Raw genomic sequence first — 21,257 nt, forward strand, 5'->3', positions numbered from 1 at the left:
TTCACATCTAGCTCCAGCTCCAGCACTGCCTGGGGAACGCTCTGCCTTGGAGATCCCACCCTGACTCTGCAATGAGCTTCTCTCTGCAGCAGATCATCTCGGTGCAAGGGCACATTGCACCAAGGCATTAATTCCTGTGTTAACTTTTGTAACTCTGTGTGTCTCTCACATGATTCAATAATAACCACTTTCTTTCTCTGCCTTTCATTTCCTTGTAGTAATTATATTACAAAACAGATCTATTTTACTCTTAAAGCCAGCATTGCTTACTTATTTTATATATAACAGTTACAGAGGACAGGTAGAAAATAGAAAATTTCAGAGCTCACGCTATTGCTGCAGTATTCTGTTTCAAGTGTTTTTGTGTTTTCTCCCATGAAAACCCTTTTTCAGAACAAGGAGCAGCAGGGTCTACGTTGGTTTTGTCTTTTTGTATTAAAACCCTCTTGTTTCTCCAGTGTCTGGTCATTAGGTTATATTGCCTACACACATGAGGAAACATCTGTGGATGAGGTTTTGAGGTTTAGTTTTTGAACATGGTTTTGCAAAACCCATGGGTTGCCACATTGCACTGCTCCTCCTGTCACTACTGTGCTGCCGAATAAAATGGACTTTTCTGCATCTCTTTCTATTTCTTTTCCCTATCCTGACACTCTTCTATATAGTTGGACTACTGGGGTAATTTTTACCTTGTCCTCAGTTTCCTCCTTATTTATGGTGTATTTATGTGTTTCTCAGTTTCTTTGCCTAACTCAGAAATATTACAATGGTTAAGGGTTTGTTTGCATCCAAGGACCAGTTTGAAACATAGGAAATACTTAATTGTGAGAACTTTCCACAGTTCCTCATTGAAAAGATAGAAGTGTGCAGCCTTTAACAAGAACTTCTTTCATGTAAAAACATGTAACATTATTAATTGCTGTTATATGGTTGTTAACAAGATCAAAGGAAAAAAGCCTTTCAAGCATCAACATAATTCCCCTTGCTCTTAACAGATCAGCCTTCATCTGCTAGATTCGGTGTAAATGTAAATTTTTTTTAGAATGTTCTCAACAAAAGATATTAATTCAGATTGATCAAAACTTCTTTCAAGTCTAGGCTAAGTTCAACAAATATGTGCTCAATTCAGATAATTATTTTAGCTAAAAGAATGAAAAAATATTTAAAATTAAACAATTCTGATTTTCATTTGACATATGGGGCCATTTCAATATGTGCATGTTTTCAAGGTTTGCAAGTATGTAAAGTAGCTTGATTGTCTGAAAGAATAGCATTTTTCATAGTAAGAAATAATGTACCTTTCCAGGAGTAGCAACATAGGTTAGTCAGGAGCTAGAAAAAACCCAGACACTTGTTACCATCCAGGTTCATTCTCCAGATGCTGTGTAGTGAAAAGGAGACCAAATATGCAAGAAATTAAAGGTGTGTCAAGAGAAGGAGAGGCAATGACAGTGAGAAGGAAGAGGGGGAGCTTTGGCCTTGTGCAGGTTATGTAAGGTACTGCTATTGCTGTTTGGGAGCTCCTGCAGGCAGCATTAGCAGCCAGGGGCCCAAGGGACAGAGATGGTCAGCCTGACTTCTTGCAGGCTCCTTGGGGACCTAGTGGAGTGCAGTTGTGTCCCCTTGCCAACAGAAGAGTCCTAGGGAAGGCAGCTGGAGCACCTGCCAGCTCCTACAAAGGCTTGAGCCGAGAGATTGTGCTCGATGGGGCGTGCAGAGAGGTGGCTGCCCTGCAAAATGTGAACACCAGTGTCCCTTTGCAGTGTCTTCAAATGCATTCAGAGGCTTTCTAAGAGAGCAGGCACATCCCTGTGCACTTGGCTGCAAAGCTTTTCCAGTATCTCACATTTGCAGGGCTGACTGTAATTGCAGTCCTTTTTTCATTGCTGTTCTGGGTGCATGGGTGCAAAGGCTGAAAGATCCTTGTGAATGGAACTTGCCCCGTGTACATCAGCTTCTGGTGTTTGCAGACAGGCATCTTTGAGGAAAAACAGCTTGGAGAGTGGTTTACAAACTGCTCTCAGCTTGCTCAGCATTCTGCTTTACGCTGGTTGATAGGTTTATATATATTTCATTGTGGCTGCTACCCACACATCTTTGACAGATATGAAGCCCTTAGTCTGACATATGGCTTCGGGGTATCTGGAGTCTAGGTATTAGAGTGAATAAAATTAAGATGTGCCAGGAACAGCAAAGCAGGGGAAAGATGCTTTTACAGAAGGAAATAAACATATCCAGAGGGCTGATCAAACACTGAAAAATTATCATGTGAAGCAGGCAATAAATTGCACGAGAATTCATGAACCATGACTTGGGATTGAAAATATCTGCAGGAAGAGCTAAAAACAGAGGAGAGTAAGACCAAGCCTAAAGCCTGCAAGTCACTTCTTCCTGTCTAATGCACAGTTGCACTGAATTGGCCAGCCGACTGTTGGTTAGTTTGGTTTCTTTTTAAGTTAGTTTTAAAATGAAAATATGAGAAGACAGTTTTGAATCAAATTCAGATGCAGTATGCATGGGACTGCAGCCAGTCACTTCATACAGAATTCACTTCCTGTACTTTGGAAGAGTGAGCTAGTTCTGCAGCCTGAAGGCAGTCACAATGCTGAGTGTGTTTATAAATCAGTCATAGCTTGGACATTTTCTGACCTAGAAGACCTATGTTGTATTTGCAGGTCTGCAGGCCCATGGATATAACTCCTTCACAGCCTCTGCAAAGCACTGCACAGGTTTCCTGTCCCAAAGCATTCTCTTGCCCTGCCCAGCACAAACCAGCTGTGGAGTGCTCCTTTCACTCCCACTGCCTTCCAGGTTCTCTCTTTCTCTTTTATTTATTGCTGCAGGAACATTTGGGCTGTAATGATCACATACCCATGTGTAACAGCAATTAATTCACCTATATAGAAGAGCTGTGCTAACATGGATGGTCTGGAATGGGATTCTTGCTTAGTTTAGAGAGGGCTGACATCATGGTGCTATGAGATTTACTAGTGCAGTATCTGTTTTTTTCAGCTACATAACTGAGTTGGTTTGCCTTCTGATTAAAATAAATATTTTGGTATATGCCAGGCAATCTAAAAACATTATGGAGAGGGTTTTTCCTAGTTTTTGTTGATTTTTCTTTTTGTTTTTCTTTTGGATGATGTAGGTTAACAAAGATAATTTTGCTGTAAGTTTCAAGGCATTGACTGTTTTACTTAGTATGGCATGAAAATAAATGATTTGTGTTCACCTCAATTTTCATTAAAATAAGGGGATTTTTTTCTCTCCTCCTTTAAAATAAATGATGGGAAGAGGAGGAGAAAGTTTAAACATAAGACTAATGCTATAAAATATTGCTGAAATAATGGCCAGGACTCTGTGTTGTGTGTGTATCTGTAATGAGTTTTTATAAGCACATATAAACTTGAATAAGAAAAGGGAAATCCTCCTTAGAATGATAAACTTATTTTGAGACTATTGGCATCTCTTGTATATTCCAGGGCATAGTAAAACAGCAATATTTTCCGTGGCATTGCTGAACTGGAGATAAAGAGATGAGTTAATGTTTTCTTCAGAATGAAAAAGTAAATACTTAAGACATGTAAAATGTCAAAAAGAGGGCATTTATAATACTTAGCCTCAGGGTAAATTACATAAGGTGTGATGTGATATCACTAGCCCCACCCTTTATTTTCAACTGTTTCCAACTTTGAAATACAAGAATCTGAGACAGCTAAATGCTGCCTATTAGAAAAGAGAGAGTGGTCCCCAGATAATAAATGGTGCCATCTTTCCTAGATTTTACTTAAGAATTGGCCCTGGTAACTTCTCCATTGACTAGAGAGAGTACACAACTAGATTCAATAGGTGTTTAACTTGCAGATGCTTTTGTTGGATAAGATCAATAATATCAAATAGTTGCCAGAATCTAAGAGGATACATCATTCCTCTTGGTACAAAATGGATATGAAGAAAGAGACAAATCACAAGATCTGATGTAATGTAATTTATGTGATGAAAAACAAAGAATGGAGTGAGAGTTATTACATGGCATAACACTTAAACATCCACAGCCAAAGGGTCAAGCCATTTCTGCTGCTCCCCTGGCAACACACACCTTACACACACACTGAGGCTCCTACTGCTGGAAAAACTCAGCAGTGGGGCTGCACATTCAGTCCTGTGTTTGCTGTGATGTTTGCTCTCAGCAAAGAAAGGCAGTGATGGTGAGGAGGAAGATGATGAAGAGAAAGCTGGGGTCTGCTGCTAACCTTTCATAAGGATCATCCTGGCCTCTGCCCACTCTGTTCTTCCATCTGTTGTCAGCAGGCCAATTGGAGGCAGCATCTCCTCTTCATTCTCTGCCATTTTTGCTATCTTTTGTAATTGAGTGAAAAGATCTCCCTCACTGAGACGACGGAAATTAATGACAACATCCAAAACAAAAAACTGCAAAAAAATGACAGAAGTCAGATCAGTCAGAGGTGGGTGGGGCCCTTTGTGGTCCAACATTTTTCTGTCACCTGGGTAGGTGTTGAGATGCTGAAGTCCTGCCTGGAGAGCCAGGCCTGCATGCAATGGAACACAAAACCACTGGGGAATGGCCCAGGGCTCACCCCTCCTGTGTTTTAACACCAATGTAATGCCAGTTATCATAGGAAGCTTTTATTGTGTGTTTGACTCAAAACATAAGGTATTTGAATAAGCTTAAAAGAACTTGGAGAGATAAAATCAGGCAGTATGTAAGTAATTTTCATGGTATTATTTGTTTAAACATAACTTAGAGAACCTAGAAAATTTCCTGCACTTCCTAGAAAAGCAGAAAACACTTCATTAGAAGCTACTTTCTCATTCCAATAGTGCCTGCAGGCATGGCTCCAGTACTGCACATAAGGCTGGGCTATAAGGTACTGTGCCCAGGAAACAAACTCTGCTGCTCCCTGGTAATTACTGGCTGGGGCAGGTTCACCCTAACACTTCAGTATTTCTGCCTGCATCTGTGCTAGACTCTTCAGGCACAGCTTAGGGTCCCTACCTGGTGTCTATGCCACGCACAGGTGTGATGGTATAGCTGCCATGAACTGCATGCCAATACTTGACTGTCAAGAGAAGAGCATTTCCAGCAAATGCACTCTAATAGGATTGTTTTTTTCTCTGTGGTTTAATCTCTGTTTATTAAACATCTTTGTTTGAAAGAGAAAGCAAATGAATTCTGCCACATTCCTCCTTTCTGCATCACTGTACTTGGAACGTAATGTGGGTCAAGGACAAAAATGCTGCAGAAGCATCTTTTGGAAATATTGACTGCAAACCCTTGGTAAGGAGTGAGCTCATACATGGCACGCTAATTGCATTTCAGAACAGACATTAGGTTAGGCTCTTCTGGAATGAACTTAAGCAAGTTAAGGAATATGGAAAGGTATGAAAAAAGAAAACTGATTTACCTGATTGTTACAAGCAACAATGATGTGCTCTGGTTCTGGCATTACATTGCTTTTCTGGGCCACCAGGGTGTCTTTGGTACGTCCTGGGAGGCGATAGGAGGAAAAGAGTCCGTAGTACTGCTTCATACAGAGAGGATGGCCAGACAGCTGTCCACGAGAAAAATCAGCAGGTAAAGCATGGCTGCAGAGAAGGAGAAAAACAAAGCCAGAGGAAAAGAGGGGAGAGAGACAGAAAGGAAAAGAAATCTAATCTGTCCTTTGTTCTGGTACAATTAGATCAGGTATAACGCAAATTGAATAATAAAATGAGATTACAGTATAAGGGAAATAGATGAATTCCTATGCCAAAGTTAAATACATCATTTCTGGCAGCTTCATGCATATTCATTAAGCAACTGCATTATTATCTAGTGGAAATGGAAACAGCAGGTCACAAGCAGCTTTGCAATGTGCATAGGAAACCTGCCTAGATGGGACCCCTGAAACCTGGCAGGATGGAAGTCAGCAGAAGAGCTGGGAAAGACCAGCACCTTGAAGAGAGTAACTGATGAAATTCCCTGCAAATCACAGCAGCCCTTTACTGTGCTGACTGGTTAGAGAGTGTGTGAGAGGGCCTTGCCTGACAAACAGGACTGGGGCAGTACAGTGGAAATATCTGTTTCCCACAGGTCCTCACTTTTGTGCTAATTTTTACTTAGACCTATGGAGTAGTATGCGATGAAAACTTGTTCTTTTTTTTTAATTTGAAGAAACAAGCATCTCTTAAAAGGCTTCTTTAGTGGACAGGAAAAAAAAAAGAACTATTACAGTCACAATTATTATTATAGATTGTAAAATACTCCACTGACACTGCAGCAGGAAATAATGGTGCTGCTGGTCAGGAGAGGCTGCAGAGACCACAGGAGGAAGATCTTACAGTGCAGACAGTTTCCTTCTGCAAAAGAAGAATAATCTAACCTGTCAGGCAGAGGCAGGGGTGAAGAAGCAGGCAAGGAGGTTTACTCTCATGCAGCTTGTGAGGGGTAATGTTTTATGCTAGTTTATCTTGGTTAACTATGTCTTTAGAACTGTTGCAGGTCTAAACCAGGGATATTTGCTTTAGTTGCCAATGCTCAAATTCTCTGTACCACTTGCACAGGTGCATGATAAATACATAATTTGAAGAATCCTGTATTTCCCCTGTGTTTTTATTCAGAAAGCAACAAGAGCATAGGTAGCTTATTTTTGCTGCTACTGAGCCAGCCTTTCTGTGGTGAGACTTCCCTCCATGTTATTTCTCTGAGGGGAAGGAGGAGGGACAGTGCTGCTGTAAGTGGAGAGTGCAGTATGTGGAGAGTGCCAGGAAATGTGTGCAGGCTGTGTAACCACAGTGCTGCTGCCCTTTGGGTGTAGGGAGCACAAGCTTCCTCTTGTGCTCTCAGTAACTCTGTTAGGCAAATTGTGTGTGTCCTTTTGGGCTGCACCGTGCCTGCCAGAGTGGTGACTGACAGCCATCAAAAAGGATCCTTCTCCCATCTCTTACACAGCAGAAAGAGCATAAAAATTGCCGAAGCTCTTGCCCTGGAGCGTGCTGGAGCTCCAGCCCTTCCCCATGGTGGAGAGGTGCAGCACAGCCTGGCTTTGTACTGAGAGCAGCCTTGGATCAGAAGCCCTGTGGATACCCCAGCTCTCCTTCCAAGCTACTTACGTGTCCAGCAAAGCTTTGTAGTCCTGCACTCCTGAGATGAGATTGGCAGCAAACCTGCAAGTAGCAGAGAGAAGTGACATCAGTCTTCTGTCATTTGGCAATACTGGGCTGTTTCTGGGAGACAGAGGAAAGCCTGGATGATTGATGACACAGCATAAGGAATGAAAGTCTTCTGGCTTGGCAAGAAGAGCTCCCTACCCCCACCCAAAACCTAAATTAATTCACGTCAAGAGAAATATGAAATCCTAGAGACAGTCCCTTCAAATGGTTAAACAGAGTACCACAGGAGGAAGCCTGAAAGTGCTTATTTAGAGAATGGGAGCAGAGACTGAATATTAAATAGAATCCTCACATGGGTTTCCCTATCAATACTCATAACCTGTCCAGTGTTGCAGTACTTCCTGTCCTCAGCAAATATTCTTTTTGCAGAGCTGTGGACAGGTGTATTATTTCCTGACATTGTCTGTTTGCACCGTGTCAGAATGGGAGGCTCTAAGAAAAATATTTCCTTGTTAAAGCACGTGCATTAGAAAATGCAAAGTGGAGTTTTTTTGAAAGCTGTGTGCACAACAAATTTATTCAGTAATGAATGGAAGCATTTATAGTTATGTTTAAAGTAAAGTAAAAAGATGCATTAGCTGTCTATGCAAAATGTTAAAATAATGCATATTGGTTTCAAGGTTCTGGCTTTTTAATAATAACATAAATTCACGTGCAGTTAATTATTTCAGTAATGAGCAGCTAGAGAGTGCTAAAAGCAAAGAGGAAAATTGCACTATATGAAGGTAGATTTTTACTGTTTTAAAAGGAAGAATGTCTTGGCAAGGGCTGAAGAATGGAATCCTGTTTTAAGGGTGTCTGGAGAGGTATATTCCATGCTTGGCTACATGCTTACCTTCTCACTTTTTAAATGATAGTAATTGCCCACAACAGCTCAAAGCAGAAAGATCTGTTCAGGGCTGGGACTGATGGGCCTGAAGGAAGCAGTGTTCATGGGGAAGAATGATTTCTGAATTCTTATTCTTAGATCCCCCGTGTTTGTGGTGCCCTTTTGTGCATCTGAGAGGGACAATTTAATGCCAGTTTGGCCTTTTCAGCTTGCAGGGTAGCTACAAGTCATAGCGAAGCCATGCTAAAGATTATTTTCCTTTAAACTGTGTGTCAGGAATTAGTGTTTATTTTTTATCACAAAGTGGTTTACTTGAATCACGTACAGTAAAAAGTTTGGTAAATATTCCTTAAAAATATAAATCCCATGGCATTTTTTTAATGCAATACATTTAATAGTAATGCATCTTTCTTTCTGAATATCAGTATGAGTTACCCCAGAAACACTGCCCTCAGTCATCAGGCCTCATAAGAAAGCATTTTAATGGCTACAGCCCTTATTTTTTAGTGAAAGTCGATTGTCTTTTTGCAAAAGCAGTGCATTTAAAATACCCTTTCATTTAGTGAAAGCTGTAACACATTACCTCAGCTGGTCATTCACGTCCTTGAAACACTGAGGAGCAAAGATAATTGCAGGGCTGGAATTGACTGGAAGAGCCAGGCGGTTGTTGAGGTACATGTCATCCAGCCAGTAGTTAAACACCTGAGGGAAGGGGACACAACATCTTCAAGCTGCCAGCAGCACACAGAAAAGCAGGATGGGGGTGAGGGGACAGTGCCTGGTGCTCTTGGTGTCAGCCATGGGCTCTGATTAATGGAGCTGCTGAGAATTTTCAGCCTGGGCTCCGTGACCTCAGCTCAGCAGAAGTCAGCTGCAATTCCATAATCCTATTTCTCAATCAATGGCAATTTACAGTGTGTTCCATTAAAAACTAAACATGCTCCAGATTCTGGTGCTTTGAGTATTTTGTTGTTTGCTTCTCTCTACAGCCAGAAAATGTTTGAATACATGTTAGCTCCTGCATAGCAATTAGAATATGTTTAAGAGAGGGCCAGGGTTTTACTAGTGATACCTTTTCTCAGGGGGCTTCAAGTATTTGTCAGTGATGCCAAGATGTTCCAGTGCTGGCCATCAGATATTGTCCTGTAGCAAGACAGAGTGGGAAAAGATTTTCCCAAGCCTAATGGTTCAGTCCTGCAGAGAGTGGCATGTGGATAGGGCCCCTGGAGAATTCCCTTTGTGTCCACTGACACAAATGCAGATTGCTGATTCTTGACCCAGACACACATTAAATTTCTAACCATTTTTACTGAAAACATAGATGAACGGTAACTTCATTCCTTTATGTTCGAGCAGAGATTGAAGAATCATGATTTGGAAAATGGAGGCTTTCACAAAAACATCAAATGGTCTTTCTGAGAGGGCAGGCTTTGCATATGGTAACTATAAACAACAACAAAATTATGCAAAAATAATTACAAATGCATGCATCAGTTGAAAAAGTTTTCCTCCGAGGTATTTCATTGCTGTTAGAACAGATGCTTCCCCCACGGTCTCTGGAGTCTTCAGGGGAACATGCTAGAGATATACTCCTGGCAAGTTAAATTCCAAATAAAACCATTTCTAATTTACCTTAGGAATCAGGTATTTATTTTATTAACCAGTATTTAAAGCTGTCACAATTTCAGAAAATGTTTTTGCGTCCTTCCTCTCTAATTTTCATGCTATAAGCATTCAAATGAGCAGTTGTCTTCTGGAATATTATTTCCTAACAGGAACACTATTTAAATGCTGGTTAGTTTAGCCAGCATGAAGTTCTGTGATCACAATATGAAAACAAGATTGGGCAGCATTTTGCTCAGAAATTAAGCACTGCTTTTAAAATGAAAGCAGCACTCTACACCTTCCCCCTTGATTGCAGCAGCAATTCAATGGAGTTTTTAGGTGTGTCACACAAAAGGGAGAACCACAATTCACTGACATCAGTAACAAGCCTGCAGGATTTCACTGAACCCATAAAATCATTTTCCTTGTTGGGATGGAAGGACTTCAATAAAACCCTAATTTTCAGCTGACATATTCTAACATGGTTAATGAGGGCAGAGTGAACTAAGACTTTGTGGAATGGTAAAATTTAGTTTAGCTATGGCTTACCTAATTTGCCTGCCTTGGGAAGCAGAAAGCTGAACTTTCATAAAGGCAGCCTGGTCTGAGTGATAGATGCACATGTATATACATCTGTGTGCATATTTGGCAGAGCAATTTCTTCAGGGTAACTTCAATGGTATAGTGTGACAATCAATGGCAAAAAACAGTACAATTTTAAAATTCTGATTCCTATAATGAAGTATTCCATTCCAGAATAATTGGATCAGAACTTTTTAGATGGCTGCGCACTTTTAAAGCCCTATCAGAAAGTATTTTTCATTCTAACAAAAATTCTAAATCCTGTTATTTAAGGCAAAGGAAGAAATTACATCCAAAAGGTGTGTTTCCTACAGGTGTTGTGACTCTTCTGTGTATGAACCTGAGTTGGATGAATCTGAATTTTAAAAATCTAGCCTATTAAAGCTAAAATATTTCTTTGTCAGAGTGACTCCTGTTTGCATTGACCTGCTGAAAGAAAACAGTGATTGCATAGAGAACATCAGAAAGAACTTTTAAATAAGCATCATCCAACACAACAATTATTTTTTCCACTGCATTTATTTACCCAGTTTGCTGTCTTTTCACTTCTTTCCTCAAGCATTTGCTGCAAGGATTCCCCCAGGCCTCCTGGAATTCCAAATTTCTCCACAATGGCCTTGGTCTTTTTGAATTGCTCCTCTGGCACCAAGTGTTTCATGCACTGTAGGTACATGTGTAGGGTCTGTTGCAGTGGTGGAACTGGAAGTTTTGGCACTTCCTAGTTATTAAAAAGAAATATATATTAGTGAGTAATTCTACTTGTTTCCAATCTCTCCTCTTGTGTTTTCTTTACTTTTTTTTTTTTTTTTATTGCTGATTAATATGTTACATCCCTTTGAAAATTAATTTATTCTGTTTTAGCAATTGAGAGGCCTGATTACTACAAATGTACTCTTTGTGCAAATGTACTGTTTGTTTCAAATGGATAGAGCAGGGGACTAGTGGAAAATTATCAAGGACACTTTTTCCTTGGTATAAATTCTAGAAATCCTAGGACAGAGGCATGACACAAGGAAATACTCTGAAGTAAACTCTAAGAAATCTGCAAATAAAAAAATAATAAAATAATATCCTAAGGTATTTCACTAGTAAAGAAGAGCATTTAGCTTATGATTAATAAAACCATTAATAAAACAAATACTTGTCTGATTGGTAATATGAATGGTTATAAAAGTATAAGAGTAGAAAACATGCAGGTCTACCTGTTTATTAGTACTGACTATACACAGTCCTCAATATGCTTGTGTTTTACCCTGCCAAACCTCTGCTGGCAGTCAGTCTGGAACTCCCCTGGAAGGCTTGATAAAACATTTCTATTTATACTTCCTTTTTCCTTACCTTGTTGAGAGCAATAGTATCTAGGAAAAAAAGAATTCCATGGTGTCTATGCAACTAAGTTTCCTTTGTTTTTTAACATAGAATTAACCAAGTAAAGCGTAATTAGTCATTTAAAAGCCAGAGCATTTATGGGGGCAGTGGGAAAACCGAGCAAGGAGGTAATTCATGAAAGACTGGGAAATTGCAAGAGGCTGTGATGCTCTAAGCATGGTTCCTCAGGGAGGGAGCTGTGTCTCCTGGCTGAGAAATGGTCATCTGATGCAGCTATGCTTGTCCATTAGTGATTAGTGTAGGCCATAAACTTTGGGAGGCTTTATTTTTCTAATTTGCTTTCTTCTCCTCTCCTAAAGCAGTTCAATGTTCAGATCTTTTTGCTAGCTCTTGCTGTAGTGGACATTAATTTTAGTAGACTGCAGGCCATAGAGTGATTTTGGGTGGAAGAAAGGATTAGCAGTTTCCTGTCCCACCTGCTGCTCAGAGTTAGTCCAGGGCAGGGTGTTCTCTGAGCTCAAGTACAAGCTCTGCCTTTTGACATCCAAAGAAAAGTCAGTAGTGCATTATGTTCCCTATCTAGAAACCAAAGATTTTAGATACTCATGATAAGTGTCACAGGATTACCTGTCATTAATGGAAATGTAATTCCAATTTAGCCTGTAATACACCCAGAAATAAAAGAATGGCAATTCTACAGTTTCAAGCTATGATTAGTCAAGACATATTTCTTCTGTCATTGGTTTCTTGGTCATTGGAAACAGATGTGCTAACTAGTCATTCTTTTTGATACCTGGCTTTGGCCCTACCTTTCAGGGTAAGGTTCCTGTGCAGTTCATGACTGCTTAGGAAAAAATCCTGGAGGCTGACTAGTGACTCTACACACCCAGCACCTTCTAAACCAGCTTGAAAATGAATCATATAGTGCTGTACTAGCATGAATAATTTCATACCATCTCTGACTTTTGTAGTATAGAAATATTTGTTGTATAATAATATTTATTTTACTGTAATTCTTCAGAGGATGTTGGGAGAAAGACTTTAATTGGATATGAGAAACACTAGTGTTAGATCAAGATTTCTGGCTATAAAACTTTTGCGGAATAACTGGTGTTCCCTGAAATTAAGAAATTGGCTCTAGAACAGAGCTTGGGTTACAATTATGATATTAATTTACAGAATTAAAAGTTGTTAAGTCATTTCCTTTTTTTTTTCCTTTTTGTTTTCCCAGAAAGAGTTACTTACTCTTTCATCTTTACTGGATGTATCTTTCTCGTTCTTCTGCATGTTTTTTTCTAGGTCAGGCATTCCTGCATTTCTTTTGGTATCTTTCACTGAGGACAGAAATTGAAGTCACTTGGGGGCACTTATGGAGCCTGATGCCTCAGTTCTGGAAATAGAAGAGATTTAAAGTCCTATCAGTACCCATTATTTATAACCAAAATGTACGAGGGGAGTATTCCCTGTGCAAACACACACAGGAGCTTCAGAATGCAAACCTGGAGATAAATAGAAGCACAACATTCAAAGTAGCTGAACTGAGCCCTGTGGAGATTGCTCTGACATTGTTTGTCTCATTTTGCTATAAATTTATTTATTCAGAACTATCTGATGCTCATAAAAGGTCCCTTCTCAGCATGGTTTATTTTGTCACTGTAATTTACTTTGCAATTTATTGTGACAAAATCTGCATGCTTTGTATTACTGTTAGCTGGAGGAAAGAGAGGAGTTTTCCTTGGATGTACTTATGTTAACACAGGTAATACTAATGCTGCAGTTTTCTATATTAGGATCTTATATTTTTTCCCTTACCATTTCATATGAAAGCACCACAGCTTTTAAATGCATTTTTCATGGCACTGCACCATGGGTACAGCGAGATGCTGTGCTAGAAGATCTAAAGGGGAGTTTGATGGAGATGTGCCTTTGCCTAGAATCTCCCAGGGTACCAGTGCTTTGGGCAGGTCTCTGGGCTGGGGGACCCTGTGAGCCTGCCTGTGAAGGCTGTGGGAGGACTGGCAGGGGTGCTCTAGCCTGGGCTTGAACCTTCCTAGAGCAGCCTTTCCAAATAGCACATACTTATCCAGGGACACTGCTTAACCTGCCAAAAGTCACAAAAGTAATCTGTGACAGAGCAAATATCTCCACTCATGTCTCTCTGGCATTCACTTGTTTCACTTCACTGGTTTTCACTTCTGAAGATGCCTCTTAGCTCCTTTTCTGTGCAGGAATAAGCTATCTGACACACATATTTTTTCTGATATGCTAGTGACCACACCAAACAATTGTCCTTTCAGTTATGACAGTACATAAGTGCAGCTAAAGCACAGGAAAATTTTTGTTTTCAGCCAGGTCTTGATAGATTAGAGGTTTTTGGTTTTCTTTTAATTACATTCCACTGTGTGTATGCAAAATATAAAAGACAACTTGTTTATTATGTAGAAAATATTTTTTTCTGTAATCTTTGGAATTATTGCATTCAGGGCACAGGAATCCTTTCCACAACAACTTTTAAGAACAATTTGGATTAAACTTTACAGTGTATGAAAGTGAGTTGAAGAGTTTTGTTTAGCAATAGGCAGAGATGGCTGTGGATTATTCCTTTCCTGAGGAATTAGCTTGGCTATTCCAGCCTTGCAGCTTCAGTGTGGCTCTGCCAATGTGTATGTGGTCACTGACACCTTGTGTTGATCCTGTCCTGCACTGGCTGTCAGTAGGGCCATGTGCTGTGAAATAGGTTGTATAAGGTTGAGAGATGTCCCTGGGGCTCTGCAATGAGCCACACGGCAAACTCGTGTTGATCTGTCATCTGCTCACAATTTCAACCCAGGTGAGAGACTATTTCCCTCATGGAAAGGCCACAGGAAGCTACTGCACTGCTCCACTCCCTCCTGTGTGCTGCACAGGGCCCACACTCAGCCATGCACTCTGTTCCTAAAACACAGCTCCAAAGCACCTCAAATAATGCATGTCCTGTAACTCCTGGAAGGATTGTTCAGCTGCTTATAGGCTGGCCTCAGCCCCCCACCTGCTTCCAAATACAGAGCAGCCATTTTGCCTTTAGAGCCCCTCAAACTGCACACCCTTAAAATAAAAATCCTGCTATTATTCTTTTTGCTGGGACTTTTGTTCTTTCTATCTTTTTTTTTTTTTTTTTTTTTTTGTCAAACTGCAATATGGTGTGACACTGACTAAAAATCTATATTGGCTCAGCGTCTATAGGAAGTGCTGCTAACAGCCCTGCATATCTGTAAAAACAGTGTGATAAGGAGTTTGGAGGTGATAGCTTGAACTGTGCTTTTCTCTGCTGCGGGGATGAACGGAGGCTTTGTCTCTGGTTCAAGTGCTGACAGCTTAGCATCACACCCAATCCTGTATTTGCTTAATAAAGGACAAGAAAACTGACACAGAAGAAAATCCTGCAGAAATTCAAGATGACTTCAAAGTTGCTCACTAGAAAGCTGTGAGGTACATTGTCAAAGTTATTAGGAAAAAAAAAAATAATCCTAGCTGTTTTTATTTACAGCTGGCTTAGCTGGAGGGCCAGGGTGAGCGGCTTAGCACTGCGGCTGCGAGTCACAGCAGGCTGGGGAGCCGGGTGGCCTTCCCCACAGCTCAAATCCACAACAAAAGGCACTGATCTCTCCGTTAGCAGATAGCAGAGAAGGACTAAGCCCATGTGCTTATACTTGAGTTCTCCTGACAAGAGGGACTCGGGAGGCAGCGTGCAGTATACGACGCTGTTGGGGCAATACATTCAGCCCTCATCCATTCATCCTCACTCTCAGCGTTATCAGGAGGATAAGCTTAAAGTTCTCAGGAATCTGTGCGTGAAGTTGAGAGGAATGTATGCGTTGTCAGAATACACGTGCGAAGCGCTCTCTGCCGCGGCCGTGAGCGCTGCGAGCGGAGCCCGGAGCCGCCCTGCCGCCGGCAGTGAGCTCCTGCGGGCCCGGGCAGCGCCGGAGCCGTCGGGGAGCGCTCACACTCCGCCGGGGGCGGCTGGCACGTCCCGACACCTTCCCAAGCCTCACTCCCCGAAGGAGCCCTTTCCCTCCCGCACCGCCCGTCGCGGCGGACACCCCGCGGGTGCCGCCCAGCCCGAGTTTGGCGGAGGGGGCTCGCTCGGCTGCGCTCCGCGGGACCCGCCGCCCCGCTCCCGCTCTGCCCGGCCCCAGCTCTCCCGCAGCCGCGCCGTCGGGGCAGCGGCATCGCGGGGCGCGCAGCCCGCTCTCCCGTACCTGCTCGTCGGGGCGCTCGGGCCGCTGCCGGGAGGGCTCCGCGAGTCGCGGCGTCTCTGTCCAAGGTACCGCCGCCTCCTCCGCGGCCAGGTCCCCTCTGGGTGGGGGCGTGCGGAGGGCGGCTCAACTCCGCTCCGCTGGCTCCTCCCCGCCCCGCGCCGCCCGGCCCGGCCCGGCCCGGCCCTGCCCCACCGCCCCTCCCGCTGCGCGCAACAGGCGCTGCCGCCCGCCCGCGGTGCCCGTGCCGCCCGCGTACCGTCAGGGCACAGCCGGGCACGGCCGGGCTCACCGGCGCTCTTACGGCCGTCGGGGTCAGCCTCGGCAGCGGCAAGGGCAGCCCCAAGGGGCTGCTGTGCTCGCAGACCCGCGGTGCCACTGGGGTTGTCGCCAGTGCCGAGAAGTGTCGCTTCTGCGGCTCCTGAAAGCTCGGTGGCCAAAGGGGCGGGCGGCGCTGCCGGTGGCTGCCGGCAGCACGGCTGGGAGGGGTGGAAGCCGCGACGGGGCGGCGGCGGTGCCGGGACAGCCCCGATTCGGAGAAGCTGCCGTGGGGCCGGCGGCAGCACCGGTGCCGGGGTGGTCCCGGTTCGGAGGAGCTGCCGTGGGGCCAGCGGCAGCAGCAGTGCCGGGGCGGTCCCGGTTCGGAGGAGTTGCCATGGGGCCAGCGGCAGCAGCAGTGCCGGGGCGGTCCCGGTTCGGAGGAGCTGCCGTGGGGCCGGCGGCAGCAGCAGTGCCGGGGCGGTCCCGGTTCGGAGGAGCTGCCGTAGGGTCGGCGGCAGCAGCGGCCCGGGGCGGCAGCGCGGGCGGTGCCCTGGAGGAGGCTCCGCTTTTGCCGCTTACCACAAAGAAGCGGCTGCGGTCCAGGGAAGTGGGGCTCACCTCCCACCGCGGTGGCCCTTCTCCTTCCCGAGCCCCCGTGCCAAAGCGCCATCCCGCTGTCTCCATGAGTTTTGCGGTGCCCGAGCCGCGCTCGGCCGGCCGGGGGCTGCGGAGCGGCGCGACCCGCGCAGCTCAGGGACCGAGCGGCCGCTGCTCCGCGGAGCCCGGAGCTCCGGGGACGGGTGGGAGACCTTGAATGGGTGCTATGGCCGCTTGCAAATGTCTTTACCCCCCCTCTTGCGATTACAAATAATTTGTTTCCTAATGAGTTAGGAATTAAAATAAACGATTTTATTTTATAATAAGAGAAATTTATAGGGCAAATTATGCAGTCAGGTTTCTTTGTGAATGAACTAAAGGTATCCACTCTTTTCAAATGTTTGAATGAAGCGTTTCACCCATCTTTTGTTTTTGTTAAATCCCTGTCGAGTCACTGAGGTGGGTGCCTTTAAATTGGAGCAGCATTTAGCACGGAGAAAGGCACCTTCCAGTATTATACCTCTAGCTGCTGATAATGCAATTTTTAAAATATTAGAAAACTGAAATTCCTGATTGTGGGGCATGAAAATGGAATTCCCATGAGAATTCGAGGAGCTGTTTTTAAGCAAGCAGTAGCACGGTTGCAGTGTGATGTCGTTCGCTCAGACTCATTATGTTGTGAAGAATGATTGAGAACATTTTGTACTGGGGTTTTCTCCTGTGCCATTTTGGTAGCTAGTGAGAACTGTGCTCTGGGGAATCGTTACTTTAGGGGTTACACTGAGCACAACCAGCTCCCAACCTGAAGCAGCCCCCAAAAACAAAACAAAAGACAATTGATCCCCTTCGATTCTTTTTATTTAGATCGTATTATTCTTGTAACTTGGACTTCAACATAATACAGCATATTGCACTTACCGGAGAGCAGCACAAGAGAGAAAAAAAAAAAAGAAAAAAGGTACAATACTTCAGTTTATTCCCAGGGAAGAATAAAATGAGACAGCTGTTGCTCTTCTTAAATATATGAAACCAACTGAAAGTCTGAGTATATGTACACAAGATTTACTAAGTCCCTGAATACACAATTTGAAATTTTACACATACTTTTTTGCTTTTCTTGTATTTTTTACAGAGATATACAGTATGTCACACACAGTTTCAGTTTGAGAACACTGCACAATTTTACCACAGCTATGAGGCTGTTGGGTTTTTGTTTTCTTTTTGGTGTTTTTTTTGAAAGATCCCCTCAGATTTCTGCTAATGATTACTCCAATGTTTTTTTCATTGTTTCCCATTTCCCACCCCCTCCACCTTGCCAGAACGCTGAGGGAAATACCGATTAAACGTAAGTCTAGAAGAAAGCCATTACATCATGACAAAGGTTAAACTGTAGATATTGCACATCAGTACAGAAACATAATGCAGTAACATTTCCATCCCCCGCTTTGCCTCTCTCCCACTTGTCTCTCCTCGCTGCTGGGTCTGGGCCACGTGGGGGAACCTAACTGTACTCATAGTCTGAGGAGTCCTCCTCAGAAGCCCCTTTCAGGTCTCTGTGGTACGAGCCCATGCCGTTCTCATCCATCTCACCCGCCGGCTGCAGGCTTTTGCCCACGCCTCTGCGCTCCTCCATTTTGATGGTGTCGTAGAGTCCCTTAGGTCCTTCTTCAAGGAGGATGTTCCTCTCCGAGTGAGAGGGTTTCATTTGGCAGACATTTTTGAGGAAGAGAAGGACAGGGGCATAAAGCACGTTGGCAAGCCCCATGCCCAGGTTGAGCTGCGCAAAGCCCATGGTGTGCACGATCTGGCCGGCCACGATGGGCCCCAGGGCGTATGCCACGCAGTAGGAGATGTCTGCGATGGCGTAGACGCTGCCATAGACAGAGACGTGACGCACGTCCACCAGGAAAGCCAGGGTGGGCAGTAGGGCTGTGTCCACCAGGGCGATGCCAAAGCAGATGCCGCAAAGGGGAATGATGACCTGCCCGAAATTCCTGCAGGCCGGCACCAAGCAGGAGCTGGCGCCGATGATGGCCATGCCCAGGGCCCCGTAGAACCACTGCAGGTGTGGGTAGGCAGCAGCCAGCTGCACGGTGACGTAGACGCCCAGCACGTGGGGGAAGAAGGCGGGCAGCCAGGTGAGGCCCACCTCCCACTCGCTGGCCCCCATGGACTCCTTCATCCAGTTGGCGATGGTGGGCTCCAGGAAGGCCAGGGGGATGTTGCAGGTGGCCAGGGCCCCCGCCACCACGGCGATGTAGGGGTCAATCATGAGGCGGTGTATGGGGGTGCCCACGGGCATGTTGGCCCGCGCCCCGGTGCCGCCCGGCGGCGCCAGGAGCAGCAGCAGCAGCCCGTCGAGGAGGCAGACGCAGGCCAGCACCAGGAAGGGCACCCGCTTGCCCGCGAACTCGTAGAGGACGCCGCCGAAGGGAGGGGCGGCCAGGCTGCCGAAGGAGATGCAGGCCAGCGCCGTGCCCAGGGCGCGGCTCCGCGCCGGCTCCTCGGCGTAGCGGTCGGCGATGAGGGCGATGCCGGCCGTGTCCGCAAAGGCAGAGCCCAGCCCCTGCAGGCTGCGCGCCGCGAACAGCGTCGCGTAGTTCTCGGCGAAGGCGAAGGTGGTGGTGGACAGGAACAGGACGCCCAGCCCGGCCAGCAGCGGCGCCTCGTAGCCCACGCGGTCGATGAGGGTGCCGCTCAGGGGGTTCACCAGCAGCTGCAGCATGGCTTTGGAGGCGAACAGCACCCCGATCTGCACGTCCTCGTTGCTCCCCGAGGCCGGCGGGTACCGCGCAGGCAGAAGGCTCCGGTTGCCGCCGCCGCTGCCGTTGCCCCCCGCGGGCGCGGACGGGCCGGCGGCGCCGCCGCCGCGCATGGCCGCGATGTAGTCGGGGATGATGGGCACGATGACCATGTAGAGCATGTTGTCCAGCAGCAGCGCCACGCACACCACCCCCAGCAGCAGCCGCCGCTGCCGCCGTGCCTCCCCCATGGCCGTGCCCAGCTGCCGCCGCCGCTCGCCCACCGCCTCCGAGAGCCGCTCCACGGCGGCCCGCGCCCGGCCCGCGCCCCCCGCCTCCGACATGGCCCTCAGCGCCGCCGCCGCCCCGCCGCCCGCATGGGGCACGGCGGGGGCGGCCCCGCCGCTCGGCCCCGACCGCCGCCGCTCACCTCCGGGCGGCCGCCGTCAGCCCGCGCCGCCGCTGCCAGGCGGCTCCGAGGGGCCGCTCCTCCATCACCACACTAATAAGCGCCGCGCACGAAACCCCACCCGCCCCCGCCGCCGCGCCGGCCCCGCCGCTCGCCCGCCCGCCCGCGCTCCGCGCCCCGCCCCGCTCCGCCCCGCCGCACCGCCGGGGACCGAGCGCTGCCCGCCGCCGTGAGGGGCTGCGGGGCGGGGGTGCCGCCTGGGCTCCCCGCCCCGGGGTGTGCCTGGGGGGCGGTGGGGACGCGGCACCGCCCCCGGGGCGGGGGCCCGACGGCAACTCTCGCCGGCCCGACGGCGCGGCTGGCGCTGGAAGCGAGCCCGGCTCTCCGGCACGCTCCGGCTCTGGCAGCCTCCCGGAGCTCTCCGTTGCTTCCCCCTGGGCCGGGGCGTCCCGTGTGCTCCCAGCCCTGCGCCGCCGCTGCCTCAGCGGAGCCCGGCGATTACGGGCCGTGCCGCTGTGCTGCCGCCGTCTAACCCGAGAGCTGCTCGGGCTGCTCGGTCCCCCGCTCGCGTAGCGACCGGGGCAGGGTGTGGGGACACCCGGGGGGATTTGGGCTAATCGGGAACGGGGCTGGCGGAGCTGGCCTGAGACCTGCCCCATCTCAGGGGAGGCGTGAGACCACGGGAGTTTCACTGGAAATCAGAGAGCATCACAGTAACTGTCTTCCTGCGTGCGAGCGTGTTTCTAACACTCGGACAAACCCCAGGGAAATAATCCTCCCGTGCGGCTGTGTCACACTGCCCGCTTTCTGCCGGGTCGGTGCGGCGGCTGGAAGCGCTGCGGAGCGAGGGGACTCGCTCGGTGACAGGCTCTGGAATTGTTCCTTAGCATAGAGCAGCGCATCATTACTCCTGTAGCAGAAATGACGTGTGGGCTGGTCCAAGGAGGGTCTCTGCAGAAGGCTGTGTGGAATAATCCCATCTCTCAGCCGAGCGGTTCCTGAGTGGATGTGGAGTTTGGGCAACTTCATTTGCTTGCGTAGCAGGGCTTCCACAGCTGAAAGGGAGATGAATTGTCTGTCAGTTGCTGTATCTTGCTCTGTTGCAAGAAAACATTCTAGATGGCCAGAAAGGCTTTAAGATGGATCCCTGCATGGAGTAGCATACAGATCCACAGAAGTGGGGCCCTAGAGCATATTTAAAATAACAATACCCCTAGACATTCATGCTGTCATTGTTACCGTTGTTATTCATTAATTTACCGTTGTTACCTGCTGTAAAACTGCAGAAATGCACCACTGACAAATCGGGATAAAGCTCTTGACCTGGGATTCTAAGTAAGCTATTATCCTAAATGCTTCAAAAGCTAATTTCAGGGTGTAGAAGGAAAGTGTCTGAAGGAATAGTAGAGTTTAACAGGAAGGGTACTGAGCTAAAAGCCAAGGCTGCTGCACTTGCCTGCACGGTGTCAAGATGCTTGTCACCTGTGAGATTG

The 21,257-nt window shown here is 46.7% G+C and overlaps 2 protein-coding genes across 2 annotated transcripts in view; both read right to left on the reverse strand.

The window, feature by feature from the left end:
• Nucleotides 1–15,848, reverse strand: part of CHAT (choline O-acetyltransferase) — a gene marked incomplete at its 3' end in the record, with an annotated part of 28,758 nt that extends 12,910 nt beyond the window's left edge. The window contains exons 1-7 of the mRNA XM_079312695.1: nucleotides 15,760–15,848; nucleotides 12,764–12,908; nucleotides 10,716–10,907; nucleotides 8,586–8,704; nucleotides 7,114–7,167; nucleotides 5,427–5,607; nucleotides 4,254–4,431 (exon numbers count right to left, since the gene is read on the reverse strand). Of these exons, the coding sequence (XP_079168821.1) occupies nucleotides 4,254–4,431; nucleotides 5,427–5,607; nucleotides 7,114–7,167; nucleotides 8,586–8,704; nucleotides 10,716–10,907; nucleotides 12,764–12,826 (787 nt within the window). The 5' untranslated portion in view covers nucleotides 12,827–12,908; nucleotides 15,760–15,848. The remainder of the gene's footprint in view (nucleotides 1–4,253; nucleotides 4,432–5,426; nucleotides 5,608–7,113; nucleotides 7,168–8,585; nucleotides 8,705–10,715; nucleotides 10,908–12,763; nucleotides 12,909–15,759) is intronic.
• A 1,612-nt stretch (nucleotides 15,849–17,460) lies between these two features.
• SLC18A3 (solute carrier family 18 member A3) lies at nucleotides 17,461–19,821 on the reverse strand. The gene has a single exon (XM_079312700.1). The coding sequence runs from the start codon at nucleotides 19,697–19,699 to the stop codon at nucleotides 18,116–18,118; it is 1,584 nt and encodes a 527-aa protein (XP_079168826.1). The 5' UTR covers nucleotides 19,700–19,821; the 3' UTR covers nucleotides 17,461–18,115.
• Between the last annotated feature and the right edge of the window lie 1,436 nt (nucleotides 19,822–21,257).

The sequence above is a fragment of the Erithacus rubecula genome (genome assembly GCF_903797595.1).
Source record: "Erithacus rubecula genome assembly, chromosome: 9".
NCBI lineage: Eukaryota > Metazoa > Chordata > Aves > Passeriformes > Muscicapidae > Erithacus > Erithacus rubecula.

Coding starts and splice junctions, on each gene's coding strand:
- SLC18A3 (XM_079312700.1), bottom strand. CDS start 19,699: ATGTCGGAGGCGGGGGGCGCGGGCCGGGCGCGGGCCGCCGTGGAGCGG.